The sequence below is a fragment of the Zonotrichia albicollis genome, chromosome 21 (assembly GCF_047830755.1).
Source record: "Zonotrichia albicollis isolate bZonAlb1 chromosome 21, bZonAlb1.hap1, whole genome shotgun sequence".
NCBI classification, from domain to species: domain Eukaryota; kingdom Metazoa; phylum Chordata; class Aves; order Passeriformes; family Passerellidae; genus Zonotrichia; species Zonotrichia albicollis.
In genome coordinates, this window is record NC_133839.1 from 11,798,871 (window position 1) to 11,816,585 (window position 17,715).

The 17,715-nt window shown below is 47.0% G+C and overlaps 1 protein-coding gene across 4 annotated transcripts in view; it reads right to left on the bottom strand.

The window, feature by feature from the left end:
* MAPKAP1 (MAPK associated protein 1) overlaps positions 1 to 17,715 on the bottom strand; it is an 81,952-nt gene that overhangs the window by 38,452 nt on the left and 25,785 nt on the right. For all 4 annotated transcript variants that reach the window (XM_074556043.1, XM_074556040.1, XM_074556041.1 and 1 more), the window contains 2 exons: positions 9,501 to 9,673; positions 4,488 to 4,664 (listed from right to left, as the gene is read on the bottom strand). In XM_074556043.1, the coding sequence (XP_074412144.1) occupies positions 4,488 to 4,664; positions 9,501 to 9,673 (350 nt within the window). The remainder of the gene's footprint in view (positions 1 to 4,487; positions 4,665 to 9,500; positions 9,674 to 17,715) is intronic.

Sequence of the window (17,715 nt, forward strand, 5' to 3'; positions counted from 1 at the left end):
CCCCTCACATCTGAGCCGGGGTGGACTTAAGCCCAGACCAAAGAGCTCCTGTCGTCATCCTGGGGCCAGGCCAGAGTCAGGGCACGGTTCTGTGCCCAGAGGAGAAGCCCCGTGGAACCACAGATTAGCTGGGGTGGGAAGTGACCCCTGGAGATCCCCCTGTCCAATCCCCTGCCCAGGCAGGGTCACCCGAGGCAGGGGACACAGGAACGCGGCCAGGTGGGTCTGGGATGTCTCCAGAGAGAGAGACTCCAGCCCCTCCTGGGCAGCTGTTCCAGGGCTCTGCCACCCTCCATGGAAAGGAGTTCTTCCTCACGTTGAGGTGGAACTTGCTGTGGTTTAGTTTAAGGCCCCTGCTCCTTGTCCTGGCACTGGACACGCTGCCAGGTGTCCTGGAGCTGTGCTCAGCACTGGAGCTTCTGGAGCACCACCAGCCCAGCCCAGCCCAGCCCAGCCCTGCCTGGTGTGCCCCAGCAGAGCAGGCTGGGCTGGAGAAACACACAGCCACCTCAGCCCACCACTGCCCAGCGTGCTCTGCCCTGGCCATGGGCATGGACTGCCCTCACTCAGTCCAATCCCTAATTGCAATCACTAACAATGTGTTTTACCTCCCTCTGCTAAGGTGTGATACCTTCCTTTTAGGTCAACACACTGAAAATAGGACAGACAAGCAGATGCTGGTCAATCAATTAAAAGTGCTGCTGGCAAATTGGAAGCCAAAGAAATTCCTTAGCTTGTATTTTCTGTCATTTTGCAAAAACATACCTGGGTGACAAGGTTAAATCAAGCAAAGGAAATCCCTGGCACTTATCATCCACAGGCATTACTGATAAATTGTGCAGTGGAGGAATAAAGGATTACCTTCTGTATTTTTTCATTACACTTTTCTTTTGTTACAGAATACATAAATCCATTGTGGCACAATGTAATATGTATCATCGTGCTACACCTGTGGACGTTTCATAACGGCTGCCATGTCTGTGCAGTCAGGAATGATAAGTGAACCACCCGTGAATGTTAATGATAGTGATCATTCTGCAGTAACTTGGCTTTCCATCTTCTTTTACAGCCTCCGTGCTGGAGCCAGGGTGGCAAGGTTCAGGAGAGGGAAAGGCAAGCAGCAGCACAGGCAGAAGCTCTCCTCGTGGTGCTGAGGTGCCAGGGGAACAGGCAGGGTCCCCCCTTCTGCCACAAAACAAAACAGCCCACACTGCAAGGACAAAGGGTTTCTGCTCTGAATGAGAAGAGAACTTTTTGAAAAGCTCCTTTCCAATCTAGAGCAATTTTAATTTTTTTTTCTTTTTTTTTCTTAACACAGAAGTGGAATTTACTTTCCAGAAGTGGAATTTATAGCACTTAAAGCTCACTGCATAACCAGCTGGCATGGCTGGAAGTGCCTGGGAGTGACTAATAGCAATTTCCAACCGATCAGCACAAAGTCAGACTTAAGACTCAAAATCCCAGCTGATGCAATGGACTTAGCTTAAGCTGGGTAATTTTTTAGATAATGTGCACAGTGATAGGAACTGGACTAACTAATACCAGCCACAATTTTTATTCTGAGCCTGAGTGACCTGCTTTTGTGCATCTCAGATTGGCCTTGCATAGCTCTGTGCACTATTGAGTTCAACTGGCTGCATTTTAACACCACTATAGCAGTCCTTGGCCCTCTATCAAGTGTTCTGATGCCCTCCTACCCCTCCCTCTCCACTATCCTGGGAGCCACACTCTTAATTTTGCACCCACATTAACTGTCTGAAATTTTATATGAATATTCTAAAATGTACTTTGCAGATTACCCACCCCCATGCACAAATCAGGAACAGGCCTTTTGGGGACTGCTGCTGGAGTCCAAGAAAAAACACATTTCAGGGCTTTGAACTGAATTTGCAAAAGCACAATGCAAGTCTGGTATTTTAAAAGGGTTTCAAACCTTAAACTATTGGGTACGGCTTTGAAAATTTGTATATAATAGTCAAAGCAATTTAAGTACAATATCAAAACAGAAAAAAAGTGCTACAGAGCAGAAGAACTGGATGCCAAATTTGCTCTGTGTGCCAACTGGCAGCTGAGCTACAGCTCCTCGAAACACCATTAGATTGAGTGTGTCACGTTCCAACAATAAAATTTCCAAGGGAAAAAGCCCTGATGGTGGTACGGATTTATTTTAAGCCGTTCAGGTATGAGCTCAGCACCTCGAGAAGCCTGTATTCCCACGGATGTGGCACTCTGTTTGCCTCTCCCGGCAAAGCCCCGATGGAGCGCGGGGCCGTGTGCGGGTGCCGTGCCCGGGGCTGGACAAAGCCCTGCTCTCCACAGCAGCCACCTTCCAAACACACAGCTCGCTAGACTAATGGGCACCGAGCAGCCAGCACGACTGCCCTCCTTCTTCTCCTTGTGTAACTTTGCCAGAGTCCTTGGAACTTGCCAAATTCGGTCATGCCTGCTTAGCTTGCTCGACTGATTGTGCCAGAAAAGAAAATAAGACACAGATGTATTTGAGCTCTTTGAGATGCCAGTAAGAGCGACAGCTAATGGCTTCATTTCGACCCTCCCCTACCAGCTGGGCACAGGTGGGGGGATAATGAGGTCCCTCTCCCTAATCAAACTCAATTATTTACTACTCTGTACAGCCACAAAGACATCCACATCCAGCTCGGAATATAAACTGCACTGTGGGCTACTTCCAGCCACCACCTCTGGGTATTTACAACTGACTCGAGCGGCTCAGAGTTTGCCTTGGCAGGAGTGAAGTGTGTAAAGTTCTGCAAACTGTTTCTGCTCAAACATGTCCTGCAGAAGGGGGTCCCTGGCGGGGCTCAGCCCGCGAGGAGGAGCGCGGCCCCAGCACGGAGCTCCTCACAAGCATCAACATTTTTCAACAGTGATTCAATATTAATAAACATTACAAGTCACAAGGCTGACATGGCAGCAGCTGAAGTACTTCAGCACGAGGAGGAAAAAAAAAAGAGATGCAAAATATAAAACCACAATTACATGCACCGGTAGGGTGACAGGGGAGGAAGAAGACATAGAATTTACAGCAAATCCTTACAAAAATAAGACAGCACAGACATGTAAACTCACAGAGGTAACAACCTTTTGATCAAGTGATGATCAAGTAATTCTTTATTCTAGGGGACACATTAAAAATTCTAATTTAAACCCAGCTATTTACACAGTAATCACAAGCCATTTAAAATTAAAATGCGGATGTTGGCACCACCAAACTGACCCTTTCAGAAGAGCACTGCTTATGATGCAGCTGTCCTATTTCTCCACAGCAGCACCTCCAAGCTAGAAGGAAGCTCCTCACATCAGCACAAATGATGGTAAACCAAAAGATTTTGCATTTTTCTGCAGCTGGGCCCTTCTCCTGCTGCCTGCTGCAGGCAGAGAACTGCTGGGCAGCCCCAGACCCCACTGAGGTCTTGGGGCTGTCACAGGAAGGGCAGTGCCACCTCTGTGAGCCAGCCCCAGACCCCACTGAGGTCTCTGTGTCCCCATGGGAAGGGCAGCCCCAGCCCCTGACCCACCCCTGGTCACTGCAGTGAGCACCGAGCCCAGCTCAGGCACCCAGGACAGCTCTGGGGGCTCAGCTGGGGAAGGACGCTTTATCCAGATGAGAAATCAGCAACAATTTAGAGTTGTCCATTGACAATGACCTCCTCTTCCTCACCACGGCCTCAGTGTAGCACAGCCCAGCATCTCAGCCTTGAATAACTTACTTGTGAACACTGGGGCCAGAATATTTTATTTCCCAGTGCCCTGGTGCAGTGGAGCAAAGTGAATGTGGCCTTTGGGAATACAAATGTGGGATTTCTGACAATGGCTTTCTGTAGGATGCTTTGCAACGTCGCTAAGAAACACAGTACACAATAAAGAATATAAAAGCTAATTAAATAAGCCAGATTTTTGAAAAAATGTCTGATTATTCAGAACTAGAAGCAGCTGTAGTGCTAAGAAATGTAAGTAATGTCCAATAACCAGGAAAACCCTATTAGCATTTTCATTTCAAGAGCTCCAAACATGAAATATTTTTCCCAAGTAAGAAGTGGCTTATGCTCCTGGCATTTTGTTCTAGTAATTAAGGCCTTCTGATGGTTTAAGAGATTTTTCATTCACAAGTAAAGAAAAATAAAAGTGATCAAGCACAGTATATATCCCTGGATATAGCAAAGGACAGAGCAAATTATTCTTGATCTACAAGTCAGACAGCTGAAGTCTCAGGGGTGAGTGGGGTGTCCCTCACCAAACTCTTCTGGATTTGGGAGGGGAATGTCCAGTCCAGTTGGTGTGCTTGGTTACTGCATTTTTCTTCTCACTGTTGTTGAGCCACACTGCAACTATTTGTCTATAAAACCACTTCAGTGCAGAGCATCACCAAGGGATGTGGCCCCGAGTGTTGGTGAGGTCAGGAGAAGGGAGGCAGAGGAGGAGGAGGAGGAGGAAGGGGAGGAGGAGGCTGTGCCCAGCCGGGTACTCACATGCGCACGAAGAGCGACTGCTTGGCTGCCAGCCCTGGGGACGAGTACTTCTCCACCAGGGCCAGCGTGCTGAAGCCAAACTTGTGGATGGGCTCGTTGGAGTCCAGGGGCGGGAAGTCCGTGTCCACCTCGCCGTCGTCCTCGGCGATGTGCAGGCAGTAGGCGCTGACATTGTCACTGCAACAGAGGGACAGGGTGACTCAGCACAGCCTGTGGCGGCACCGCGCCTGCACAGGGCACCTGCATGGGGTCACCTGGACAGGGACACCTGGACAGGGACACCTGCACGGGGACACCTACACGGGGACACCTGGACAGGGACACCTGCATGGGGTCACCTGGACAGGGACACCTGCATGGGTACACCGGGACAGGGACACCTGCATGGGGACACTGGGACAGGGACACCTGCACGGGGACACCTGCATGGGGACACCTGCATGGGGTCACCTGGACAGGGACACCTGGACAGGGACACCTGCACGGGGACACCTGCACGGGGACACCTGCATGGGGTCACCTGGACAGGGACACCTGGACAGGGACACCTGCATGGGGACACCTGGACAGGGACACCTGCACAGGGACACCTGCACAGGGACACCTGCATGGGGTCACCTGGACAGGGACACCTGCATGGGGACACCTGCACAGGGACACCTGCACGGGGCACCTGCACGGGGACACCTGCACGGGGCACCTGCATGGGGACACCTGCATGGGGACACCTGGACAGGGTCACCTGCACGGGGACACCTGCACGGGGACACCTGGACAGGACACCTGCACGGGGACACCTGGACAGGGTCACCTGCACAGGGACACCTGCATGGGGACACCTGCACAGGGACACCTGCACAGGGACACCTGCATGGGGTCACCTGGACAGGGACACCTGCATGGGGACACCTGCACAGGGACACCTGCACGGGGCACCTGCACGGGGACACCTGCACGGGGCACCTGCATGGGGACACCTGCATGGGGACACCTGGACAGGGTCACCTGCACGGGGACACCTGCACGGGGACACCTGGACAGGACACCTGCACGGGGACACCTGGACAGGGTCACCTGCACAGGGACACCTGCACGGGACACCTGCACGGGGACACCTGGACAGGACACCTGCACGGGGACACCTGGACAGGGTCACCTGCACGGGGCACCTGCACAGGGACACCTGCACAGAGCACTGCTCTCACATGGCACACAAACGTGTGACACCACACAAACGTGTCCCCAAAGGTCACAACGTGTCCTGCTGCCACAACCCTGCGGTGATGGAAAAACCCCAAACCTCAGAGCAGAGCAGTCTTCGTCCTTCACTGCTCCACAAACAAAACCTGATGATGATTAAAATGCACTAAAATCTGTAAAAGTTTTGTGATTTCGTAAAGCAGGAAGGCTATTTCTCCATTTGTGAAAATTTATTTATTTATATGATGACTACACTTCAGAGCTGAAGGCAAACAAGTGGTGTCTGTGATTTCTCACAGGTCAAACAACTGTGGAAGCTTAGTGTCTGTAGGCTGGAGAAGCAGAGAGTGCTCTCGGGCAGGTGAGCAGGGTAATGAACTATGGGAAAAGCAAATATCTATCCAACACAGTAGCAATGATTAGCAAAACACTTACCTTTCCTAAATACCTAAGTTCAGTCACTAAAAGCAGTCACAAATTAATAAACACCAACAAGCAGAACTAACACAGAAAGCTGAAACAGATACAATGTGAAAGAAATAAAGAACTGAGCCTCTTTCTTTCCACAGATGAGAGCCCAGAGGGAAACAACTATTTATAGCTACCAAACAGGTATTAATCATAATTTCCTAACATTGAAATCTATTTCAAATGTTACTTCAGTTTAAATTATTGACCTGAAAATAAGTATTCTTTCTGACTGTAAACCTGCCAGCACTCAGGCCTTTCCCCAGCCATGCAGTAAAGCTGAAGGTGCATGTGGCAGCGTGTTTCTAAACTCTGCAGTTTAAATTTGGAGTTTTAATTGCATGATTGATGCTTAAATTAATTAATTGTAAAGTGTATGCTAATTGTTTAATTGGTCGCTTGATCTATATAGATCATTTTTTGAATTAAATGAGTTGATTTACAAAGTTTATTGATTGGATGTGACAATGAATTATTTCACTGACTACCTGATTTGCAATTTTCTCAATTAATTCACAAACCTTTGGTTGCAACTGTGCTTTATTGAGAGTGCTTAGTCCAGGTGATCTATAGGCATCTTGTCATGACTAAGACATTTATTATAGAAAACAGGGAATAATGATGCATTGCTGTTAATGTAAGCTGCAATTCTGCTCACCAAAGGTAATTCAGCAACATTCACCACTCTGAATTTTGGAAATTCTGCAAAGAAACTTTGTGGCCTTGAACCCTTCCAGGGATGGGGCAGCCACAGCTGCTCTGGGCACCCCGTGCCAGGGCCCCACAGCCAGGCATTCCCAATGCCCAATATCCCACCCAGCCCTGCCCTCTGGCAGTGGGAGCACCCGCTGTGCCCTGTCCCTGTTCCCCCAGCTGGAGGAAGGCACAGCAGAGCACAGCCAGCAGGCCCCAGTGCCACCAGCTCCTGTCCCAGCAAACTGGGAACATCCCAGCACTGCTCACACCCCACACAACAGAGGGGCTGCAGATGCCTGCACTCAAGGGCTGCCTTCCTCCGCACATTCAGTCACCATGTGGTAAAAAAAATAAATAAAAAAGTCCAGTGAGTAAAACTGTTCTGCACTGTGAACCTCCCCCAGGCTGAGGGAGATTGAAGCTGGGAACTTACAAGTTCAGCACAAAAAGGAGAGATTCACTCTTCACTTCTAAAAATAGCAAATCTATTTGAATTGTGCATCTCACTATTAATTTCTTCCTAGAAAGGGATTTTGTTTATTTTTTGCAGGTGGAATCATTCCAGCACATCTGTCAGGGGCTGGCAGGAAAATGCTGGGTTACACCCCAGGTCCATGTGTGGGAGGCCAGGGACAGGGCTGCTAACCCTGCCAGCGGTTCCTGGAACCAAGAGACTGAATAGAGACAAATACAACACAATTATAATAAAAAGGCAGCCTAATTGAATACAGAATGTTCTCAAAGCTGTCAACTAGTGCTCATTCACTTCAGACTCTTACACCTATCTTTTAGGAAAAGGAATTAGGCAGTAATATATTCTTTTCCTAAAGACAGAAGGGGTTGTTTCTCCTAATTATAAAGTCTAAAACCTCCTCATTATTCTCCCAGTGTCACTAGCAGGTATAGCTGTCACTCTGCATGCCTTGCATACCCATCCAAGGCATTCTGTAGATGGATTTCAGTGCAGTGCCACAGTGATCCCCATTTTGTCCTTTCACACTCTCACCTGACTGAATCAGGAGCAAATGGCCAATGCAGAATGGGCACCCTACACGAGCTCCTGCCTTACTTGGAAAGATGAGAATTAGTTTACAGTTAAATCAATCCTTGCTTCAGGACTGGCACTCAGCAATGGTAACAAAAAGATGATGAGAAATAATTAAGGACCTACAAGGAAAGGAACTTCTTGGAAACTCGGGGCTCTGGCCTGAGCCTTTGTCCCCAGACTCTCAGTTGCTGCTGCTGCTGTGTCTGACTGTGCTCCTGGGAGCTCATGCCTCCATTATCTATTTTATTTTATTCTCTCTGCCTGAGATTTGATTACATTGGACAGCCTCCTTGCTCATGAGCACTTTTTGACACATCATAACATTTTATCCTTCAAGCCAGACAGTGAAATTCATTTCTTCCCACTGTTGCCTTTTGCTGTGGGCAGTGATGGTTCATGGAACACTCCACTCACGGGTGCTGTTCCATTTGAGCTCTGCTCTGCTCCTGAGAAATGTGTGTGTGCCCAAAGACTGACATCAGTGCAGGCTTACTCATTAAAAAATAGCCTAATCATACACAAAGGACACTTCTCTGAACTTGTGATATAATGAGCAGAAATTAATAACAGCAAATGAAATGGCACCATCTGTGAATAATTTTATATTTCTTCTCAAGAACATAAAAAAGGACAAATCAAACCCAAGTGTTAAACCCCAGAAACATTTCACATGTCTGTTGAGAAGAGCTAAGGAAAAATCCATATCCAAAGAAAGAACATCCATGGAAGTGTTTTCAAGAGGGGCTGCTTTCTTGCATGCCCTGTCTGTGGAACAGAAATCAGCAAATCCAAACCTGGGAACCCCAGTGCCCTGACTCCCATTCCCCCACAGCTGTGCTACAGCAGCAGCTAGGGCTGCTGAACCCTCCAGGGCTCCTGAAAAATGCTGAAAGAGTGAGCTGTGAAATTCAGGACCAAAAACCCCCACCCCATTCATTCAATATTCCAGGAACAATAAAAAAAGTGAAATTTGGCTCTTCTAGAAAAAACCCAAACAAAACTATCAACCTCCTTGCACCAGGGACATCCCTGCCAGTAACTGCTACTGGCAACTCTGCAATAAACTGCTTTAAGTCCTTATTTTATGTTCTATGGCCCAGCAAAACCAGAAGTATTTTACACAGCTGGTCTAAAATGAAAGATGCTCAGGTGAGCTGTTCTGAAGAACCTTTCCATGCATCTCCTGTCATCTGCCAGGAAAAAGAACAGCTCTTACCAACCACCAGCAGTGCTCCAGCAGAGCAGAGGGACTGAGAGGAGCTCTGGACTTTATCTGACTCCTTGTGATCTCAGCCATTAAGGACACTAGCAAAAAATAGATGGGACATGGAATAACAAATGCCTCTGTGACACCAAAAGAGATACAGTTTGCATCACTTTTACATAGTTTTGAGATGATGATTCATTTACAGGCCCAAGCCCTCCCTAATTGAAAGAGAAATGGCTGGAGGTGCCCCTGTGCTGCTCAGAGGGGCACTGCCACATGTGAAGGCGCTAGGGTTTATATTTCCAAACACCGACACAGAAATCCGTTTCAGTACGCTAAAAAGGCTGCAGAGGAGAAATGGAGAGGTCAGGAGGTAGTAAAGAAAGAGCATTACTTCAGCTTGGGTTCCCGTCCCTCACTTGTATATTGCCAGCAGATGAGCCCGATCAGGTCGTGCACCTTGGCGTTGGCGATGGTCACCACGGTCATGGGCTGCAGCTTGTCCTGGCTCGTGTGCAGGGGGAGGTAGACATCGATTTTTTTGGTTGCCGTTGTACCAACGTGGCCCTGGGGAGGAAACACATTTCATCAGGATGTACCAAAAAGTGTCACAGGGTTTATACAAAATCTGGGCGGGCGGAATTCGGCTCAGCAGGAAAACCAAAATGTGCTGCTATGGCTTAAAATTGGAAGGAGATTAAACATTTAAATTCCAATTATTTCCCTGCTGTTTATCGGTAAAAAGGACATGAAATATCTGGACATGATTTCACAGATTTCCATAAAGAGCCTGAACTTTGCTGCAGGATCCCATGTTCCTGCAGAATCCAAAAAACGGAATTATGCGTGGGATGGGGAGGAAGAGTGACCCAAAAAAACCAGCCTAAGACTTCCAAATAGTTTCTGCTTTTCTGCTCTCTTCTGCAGTTCTTCCCCTCCACCTGAGGAGCTCCCAGAGGGAGCACAGACACCCACCCACCAAGGCTTGGCCTTGGCTTGCCAAGAGCAGAACAAAACCACACACACAGCTGAGCCACTGAACTGCTCTGCTTGAGGACACCAGCAGGAATCAACCATTATTGGGGTTTGCTGGAACTTACTGGATGGAAATAGCCCATTTGGTGCCCTGGAGACTGACAATGAAATAAACCATAAAGCACACAGCAACACAGATCTATGAAGTTTGCATTATAAGAATGTTTAATCCACTGCAGGTATGACTGCAGCTTTCACCCAGAAATCTTCTAAACAAACAAAAATTGCACATCCTGACCCCTCTTCCGAGGCACCCCAAGTAACTCAGTATCTCCATCTCTCTCCATACTACAAGGGCCTTGAGAAGAGAAAGGGCTTCTTGAATTAATCACTTGGAATTCTAAGTAACAGAATAAAAGGATTCAATGCTATAAATCTATAATGAGAGCATAAAACAGGGAGTTAAATGCCATGTGCTAATTTCAATATATTGTTAAAAACCATTTGATCCTTCAGTGTGATTATAAATTAGAGAAGTAATAGGAATTTAAAGATTAAAGTTATTCATACTGGCACAACTAAAAGTATTATTAAAATCCATCCCAACATAATACATTTATTTTTTTAAGAAAGCATTTTTATAGAACAGATACCTCCTCTTCCCATATTTTTCAGGTAAGAAGAAACCGGTTTGGCTAATTTAAAGAAGGGTTAGGATTGCAACAGAACATGGGACATTCCTCCACTTTGTTTGGATAAACCTGAACAAGCTTTGGTTGAGCTCATGTGCCCGGGACCCTCTGGGACACCTTAACCCCACGAGGTCATGAACACAACAGAGCTGCTAAAAAGCACCAGGGTGGGCTTCTGTCTGTGCTTTTCTACTTCCAGGACTTATTGTGAAAGGGAAATGAGGTGGTGCCAATCATAGGTAACAGCTCAGGTGTGTGTGCCCAGTGCCCACACCCAGGCACGGGGGCTGAGGGTGTTGGTGGCCTTGGTCCTGCCCAGAGACCCCCGAGCTGGGGCTGCCTTGGCAGGAGAGGGAGCAAACAGCAGGAAATGAATGGCACTGCTTGGCACACCACGCCAGTTACACACAGAAATCCAGGGAGGGCACAGGGACAGAGGGACACTGGGACAGAGGGACACAGGGACACAGGGATACAGGGACAGAGGGACACTGGGACAGAGGGACAGAGGGACACTGGGACACAGGGACAGAGGGACAGAGGGACACAGGGACACAAGGACACAGGGACAGAGGGACACAGGGACACTGGGACACAGGGACCGAGGGACACTGGGACACAGGGACACTGGGACAGAGGGACACAGGGACACTGGGACACAGGGACAGAGGGACACAAGGACACAGGGACAGAGGAACAGAGGGACACAGGGACAGAGGGACACAGGGACACAAGGACAGAGGAACACTGGGACAGAGGAACACAGGGACACAGGGACACTGGGACACTGGGACAGAGGGACACAGGGACAGAGGGACCAGCTGAGGGCTCAGAGCCAGCCCAGGGACAGCTCCTGGCTCTGCAGGGACCTGCAGCCTCCTCTCCAGGAGGAACCACTCGCAACCACAGCCATTCCTGGAACCACAATTACTTCTGGCTCCCAACTAAAAACTGAATTCCAAGTGGAAATGCTGAGGAAACCCAGAAGATAAAGGACAATTACCAATATTCAAAGAGGCAGCATCAAACTTTATTAATAGATCCTGTATAAAATTCAATGGAAAATCTATTCAGGGCCAGGGGCCTTACCATTTGGAGTTTCCTTAATAGCCTCCAATAAATCTGGGAAGCATAAAGGGGCTGTTAAATTAACATTTTCCTGATCTGTCACCTGTGGCACAGTTAATTTGTCAAAAAATTCTTTTAGCTTGTCACTGGACACTGTATATTCTGACAAATGAAGTCTGGAATAAAATTGACAAAATATCTCGTTAATTTTCTAGGAAATCACAAATCTGATTCCATTAAGCTTTTATTGTTAGAAATGTTATATCCCACCAATCCTTTAAGAAAGTGAGGAGTAACTGGATACACTGAAAATGTACAATAAATCACAGAAAATTTTCCTAGTATTTTTATTGATGGACTCTTTTAAGGCTCCCTGGTGCTCTCCTACAGTACGACAAATTAAAAAAAAAATTTATTTAAAATTCATCAGTCCTTCCAACATAAGATGTCTTTCTAAGATTGAAAATCGAATTTTGATGGAAGTCCATGAGGGAATGCACCCCTCCCTCCAGCACCAGGTAGGTGTGCCTTGGTCCCTGGCACTGCCCCTGGCCCAGGCCCTGGGGAGCTCCCCACGCACAGCCCTGCCCTGGGGCACAACAGGAGGGGCACACTCAGGGCACCCTCCTCACTCCTGCTCTGCCTCACTGCACACCAGGCACAAAATTAAAACAAAGTCCATAAACATTTCCGAGGGAAAAGTGATTGATTCTCAACACTGACAATTTACTGCCTCTTCCTGCACAATGGAGTTCTGTGACTAAATGTTATATCACTTTAAGATTAGATGTTCTAATGATATAATGCAAAGATTTTACTGAATCATTATTTAGTGGGAGTCATAAAAACCTCTTAAAATTAATCTTTCATGCACATCTAGCTTACCCAAAGTTAGCATTTAATTAGATGGCCTTGGCACGAATGAGCTTACTACTTTATTTGCTCAATCAGTATACGTCTCTTCAGTAATTATAATTAATTCAAGTCATTGACTCACCTCCCAGCAAACAACGCTAAACACTGCACAAAATGGAAACAAATGCCTTTCCATTCCCAAATGCAAAATGTCTTCTCACTTTTAAACTCAGTTCAATGTTTTTTGGTTTGGGTGACAGGGTGTTGACTGCACCGTGTGACCCAGCAATCACCTCCACAACATAACTTACTCGCTTCTGTATTTAATTGACACACAGAAAATACTTGAAGGGGAAAAGTGGAAATATAACAACCCAGTATTTACAACACACAGAAATTTCTAACAGATCAGAGCACAGATGTTTATGGCAATATAAGGGACCATATTTTTCTTTTTCTTTCCTTCTCCAACCCACCACACTGTTCCCCACCACGGCAAGACTGGAATGGTGTTTGTTTCATCAGGTGGTCACACCAGCACTGGGTTTTCCTCACTTTGGGCACTTGGTTCCCCCATTTATTGCCAACCCAAGGTGGAGGACACCCCAGAGGGCTGGGGGCAGCCCCAGCACACTGCCAGCCCTGCAGCTCCCAGTGAAGCCCCAGAGCTGCTCCCTTCTGAGCAGAGGATTCTCCTTTGCATCACCCCAGCCTGTGCTGCACAGTTAGCAGATCACGATGTAAAACTCCATTAACATCATTAAATACTTAATTTATCTTATTCACACTGTCACTATTCATAAAAATTTAACCCAGTAATTTCCTGTTATCCAAAGCATAACAAAGTATGAATATTTAACTGCAAGGTAAATAACACACTATTATTTTTTATTCTAAATTGTTGACTCCAGTTAGCATGCCTGCTCTGCAGAGCACCAGGCGATTTGTCAATTAAAGGTCCAGATGTTGTGCAGGCTGCAGAGGCAGCAGCAGCTCTGAGCAAGGCGTCCTCTGCATGGCAATGATCACCACAGCCCCAGCTCCAGGCTGCATTACCGTGCTCATGTTTTATTCCAGCCCCCTCCTCATGTACCGGTTAATTATACAGCACACAGCTGAGAGACATCCCCTCCGAGCTGGACAGGTTCCTCGCACCTGAACACGTCCTCACACTCACAGATTTACCAGATTTACAGAAATAACCACACAGCCCAGCTCCCACATCACTGCCTGCTCCTGCTTGCCATTCACTCCCACAATTAATAAAATTATGTAAGTCCTGAGCAAAGAATAAGACACATAGAGCTGGTAACGGCACGTTTCAATTATAGTAACACACATTCATTTGTACAACTCTCAGTGAATTAAAATCTGGTTTACTTGGAGTGCTATTAATGTGAATTCTTAATACTGCTTTTTTTCTGACAAATGCTATGTGGAGGGAGGGAGAAGCCCCAGGTCCATCCCTGTTACAGCCCAGAATGTGTTTTTGTCCGTGTAGGTGTCAGATTTAGGACAAATGGCCCTGTCCATCCTGCCCTGCCACACTCCCGTGCCATTCTGCCCCACACTGGCTCCCTCTCCATGTGCCCAAGCCAACACAGAGGGTGGGATGTCCCACCAGCCCTGCGGCACCAGCTCAGCCTGCCCTGCAGCCCTGGGATAAAAACACATTGATCCAAGTGTTGCTGCTCCAGCTGCAGCAGAAATGCATTCATTACCCCAAACCATCCTCGAGTTCCTTCTAGTGAGGAGAAGAAACAGCCTCTTTAGAAGAATTATACATATTTTACTTAGTAATAAACATTACAATTTAATACTGAGGAATAGAGTTATTCTTTGTAATAACAAAATGCAACCAAAACTTATAATTAAAACTGCACCATAAACATTATTTGTGTGTTAAGGAACGTGCCACGATCTATTTTAACGAACAGATGCTCTAAAAAAGATAAATGTTTTCAGAAATATTCAATCCTTGAACAGATCAGCCTCTAATCCTCTGCTTCTGCTGCACAAAGCAGACAGCTCAAGTTCCTCGAGGACATCAGCCAACCTTAGGTGGAACATTTTTAATACATCACTGTGTCACTTTTTAATGTGCCACAATCTATTAACCACATGGCAAACTAACAGGGATTTTTAAAATATGGGTTTTATAGCTTTGTGCCGGTGATTAATTAAATAAATAGGCAGCGTTTCACAAATCATGCCTCTAATTAGGCCGAGGCAGGCGCGCTGCATTGCTGGCAGAGCTGGCAGCTGAAGCTGCAGCAGGGCAGCGGCGCCGGCCCGCAGGTGCTGTGCAGGGCTGCAACGGGCTGCAGCTGCCTCTGAGCGTGTTCCTGCATCATCATCCTCCTCATGCTGCAGGGCACCAGGGAGGGGACAGGGGCAGCACTGCTGTGCCTCTGAGCGTGTTCCTGCATCATCATCCTCCTCATGCTGCAGGGAACCAGCCAGGGGACAGGGGCAGCACTGCTCTGCCTGCTGAACGTGTTCCTGCCATCATCATCCTCCTCATGCTGCAGGGCACCAGAGAGGGGACAGGGGCAGCACCACCGTGCCTCTGAGCGTGTTCTGCCATCATCATCCTCCTCATGCTGCAGGGCACCAGCCAGGGGACAGGGGCAGCACCACCGTGCCTCTGAGCGTGTTCTGCCATCATCATCCTCCTCATGCTGCAGGGCACCAGCCAGGGGACAGGGGCAGCACTGCTGTGCCTGCTGTGTTCCTGCCAACCCTAACCCTAACCCTCCCTCATCCTGCAGGGAACCAGCAAGGTGGCAAAGGCAGCCCAGTCATGCCTCAGAACGTGTTCTGCCATCATCATCCTCCTCATCCTGCAGGACACCAGCGAGGCCACAAAGGCAGCCCAGCCCTGCCTGCGATTCCACCTGAAGAGGCCAAGTTGTGCCTTGCAGAAAATGAACAAATATTAAAGGCGGATGCTGGAAAAATGCACCCGCTAAATGATACATTTTCTGTCAAAACATTTCAAAGTTGAAGCTGCAACTAATTACAAGCGGTCCATTCAAAGAAGCCAAGCAAGGCTTATCATTAAAATGACTCAATTATTCCTAAAAGAAAGAGAAAATCATCTGTAAAACCTGCCTGCAATCTCATCAGTTTTACTGTACCTACCTCAATACATCATTTCCCCCCGAGCTCAAATTAAACTCTTAATAGTTAATATGCTCAAGTTTTACTATAGGTTTTCCTCCAAACTATTATTAACTGGAATTTCCTACCTAGGAAGGGTTTTATATGGAAATTTGTTCTGCAGTGTTTAGTGACACTATCACAACAGCTTTTTGCCCTTCAATCTAAAAACCATCAGAAAGACAGAACGTGATGTGGAGTCAGGCAGCTCATGGAGATGGGATTTGATTTCCTCCACCAGGCGATTTCTTTCTCAGCATCAGTCCCAAAGTACCCCCTTCAAGCCAAATTTCCTTGCACTCGGGAGTTTTGCACTCTTGGATGGGGAGTCACAGAGCCTGTGCCCCTGGTGCCCGGGCAGGTGCCACAGCACGGGGGAGGAGCCCAGGACCGATAAATAATGGACAATAAACAACAGTGTGCCACTGACGCTGCCCTCCCTCCTGGCAGCAGCACTGGCACAGCAGGGCACCCCTCACACAGCACCAGCTTAGGGGGGCTCCCCCCAGCACCTCAGCAGCCTCAGGGCCACCTCTAAAAGGACCACTAAAGACTTTAACCTTAAAGCTTTTGCCCTTAAAATATGTGAAAACGCCCTGATGGGCTGTTCAAGCAACTTTGATGCAGGACACTTTCTGACATAAAGCGTTTTCAACATTTTTTCCCCCAGGATTTAGGTCCATAGCAGCCTGAAGTTTGATAAATTCATAAATTCAATCTCCACAAAGACCTGAGAAACTGCTCCTATTAGTAAATCAAGCAAGCTCTACTAACATTAAGAAGACAGTGAGAATTTTCTTCCTCTTTGGTTCAGATAGGGAAACAAAAGAATTTACATGGAAAAAACCTGACCATTATATTGCCTTTACAAATTCTGAGTGGGAAATATTAAATAAATTGAAAAAATAATGAAATATAAATTTATATTGGAATCAAGAGTAAACCGATTACCACTTCACTTACATTTAATGTTTAACTACAAAACAAGAACTCTTTGATTACTGATTTCATGGTGCTTAAACAGACACATCAGTGAGCCCTTTCTCCATAATTATCATCAATGCTTTAAAATGATTTTTCAACTACTAGGGTCAAAGTAAAGGCATAGTCTTTTAGACTGTCCTATGAGAAATTAAAAAACCCAACTTTCTCTCCCTCAGGAATGTTTCTTCAACAAGCCTGTCTGTTAAATGGACACATCCAACTCTTCTGCAAACAGCAGCCATCAGAAACATGTGCTAATAAAACATTTCCATATTTCTTTGGCTGTTAAGAACCTCAACTTGTGAATACGTTTTTTATTTGATTTGATCTGTAATTAAGGGAAAGATAATGACACTACTAAATTGCTAAAAATCAATTAGATAGAATAAAACGCAATATGATTCAGCCAAAAGATTAACAAGTGCATTATAAAAACTCTTTAAAATTCTTTAATTCTAATTAAGCTGCTTTAAATGGCCATGGCCTAAAAAATGCTTTTAATTTCAAGGCATCACCAATTTTCCTGCGTGTTTCACTGTACTGGCTGTTTGCCTTCCTTCTCCTTTTTTTTAAAGTAAGATTTAAAGCCAAAGTGGCAGCTTGGGAAGAGCTGCTGTCCCACTTGCAGGTCCTGCAGGGGCTCTGGGCAGGGTGAGCCCCTCTGGCAGCCCCCTCTGGCTGCCAATGCCTTGAAATCAAATATTAGAGCAGAATTCCATCTCCCCCAAACCCAGTGGCTGTTCCCCAGGGAGCCTCCCTCTCTGGAGACATCCCAAACCCACCTGGACACGCTCTGGGTGACCCTGTCTGGGCAGGGGGGCACTGAGGGATCCCCAAACCCACCTGGACACGTTCGTGCTCTGGGTGACCCTG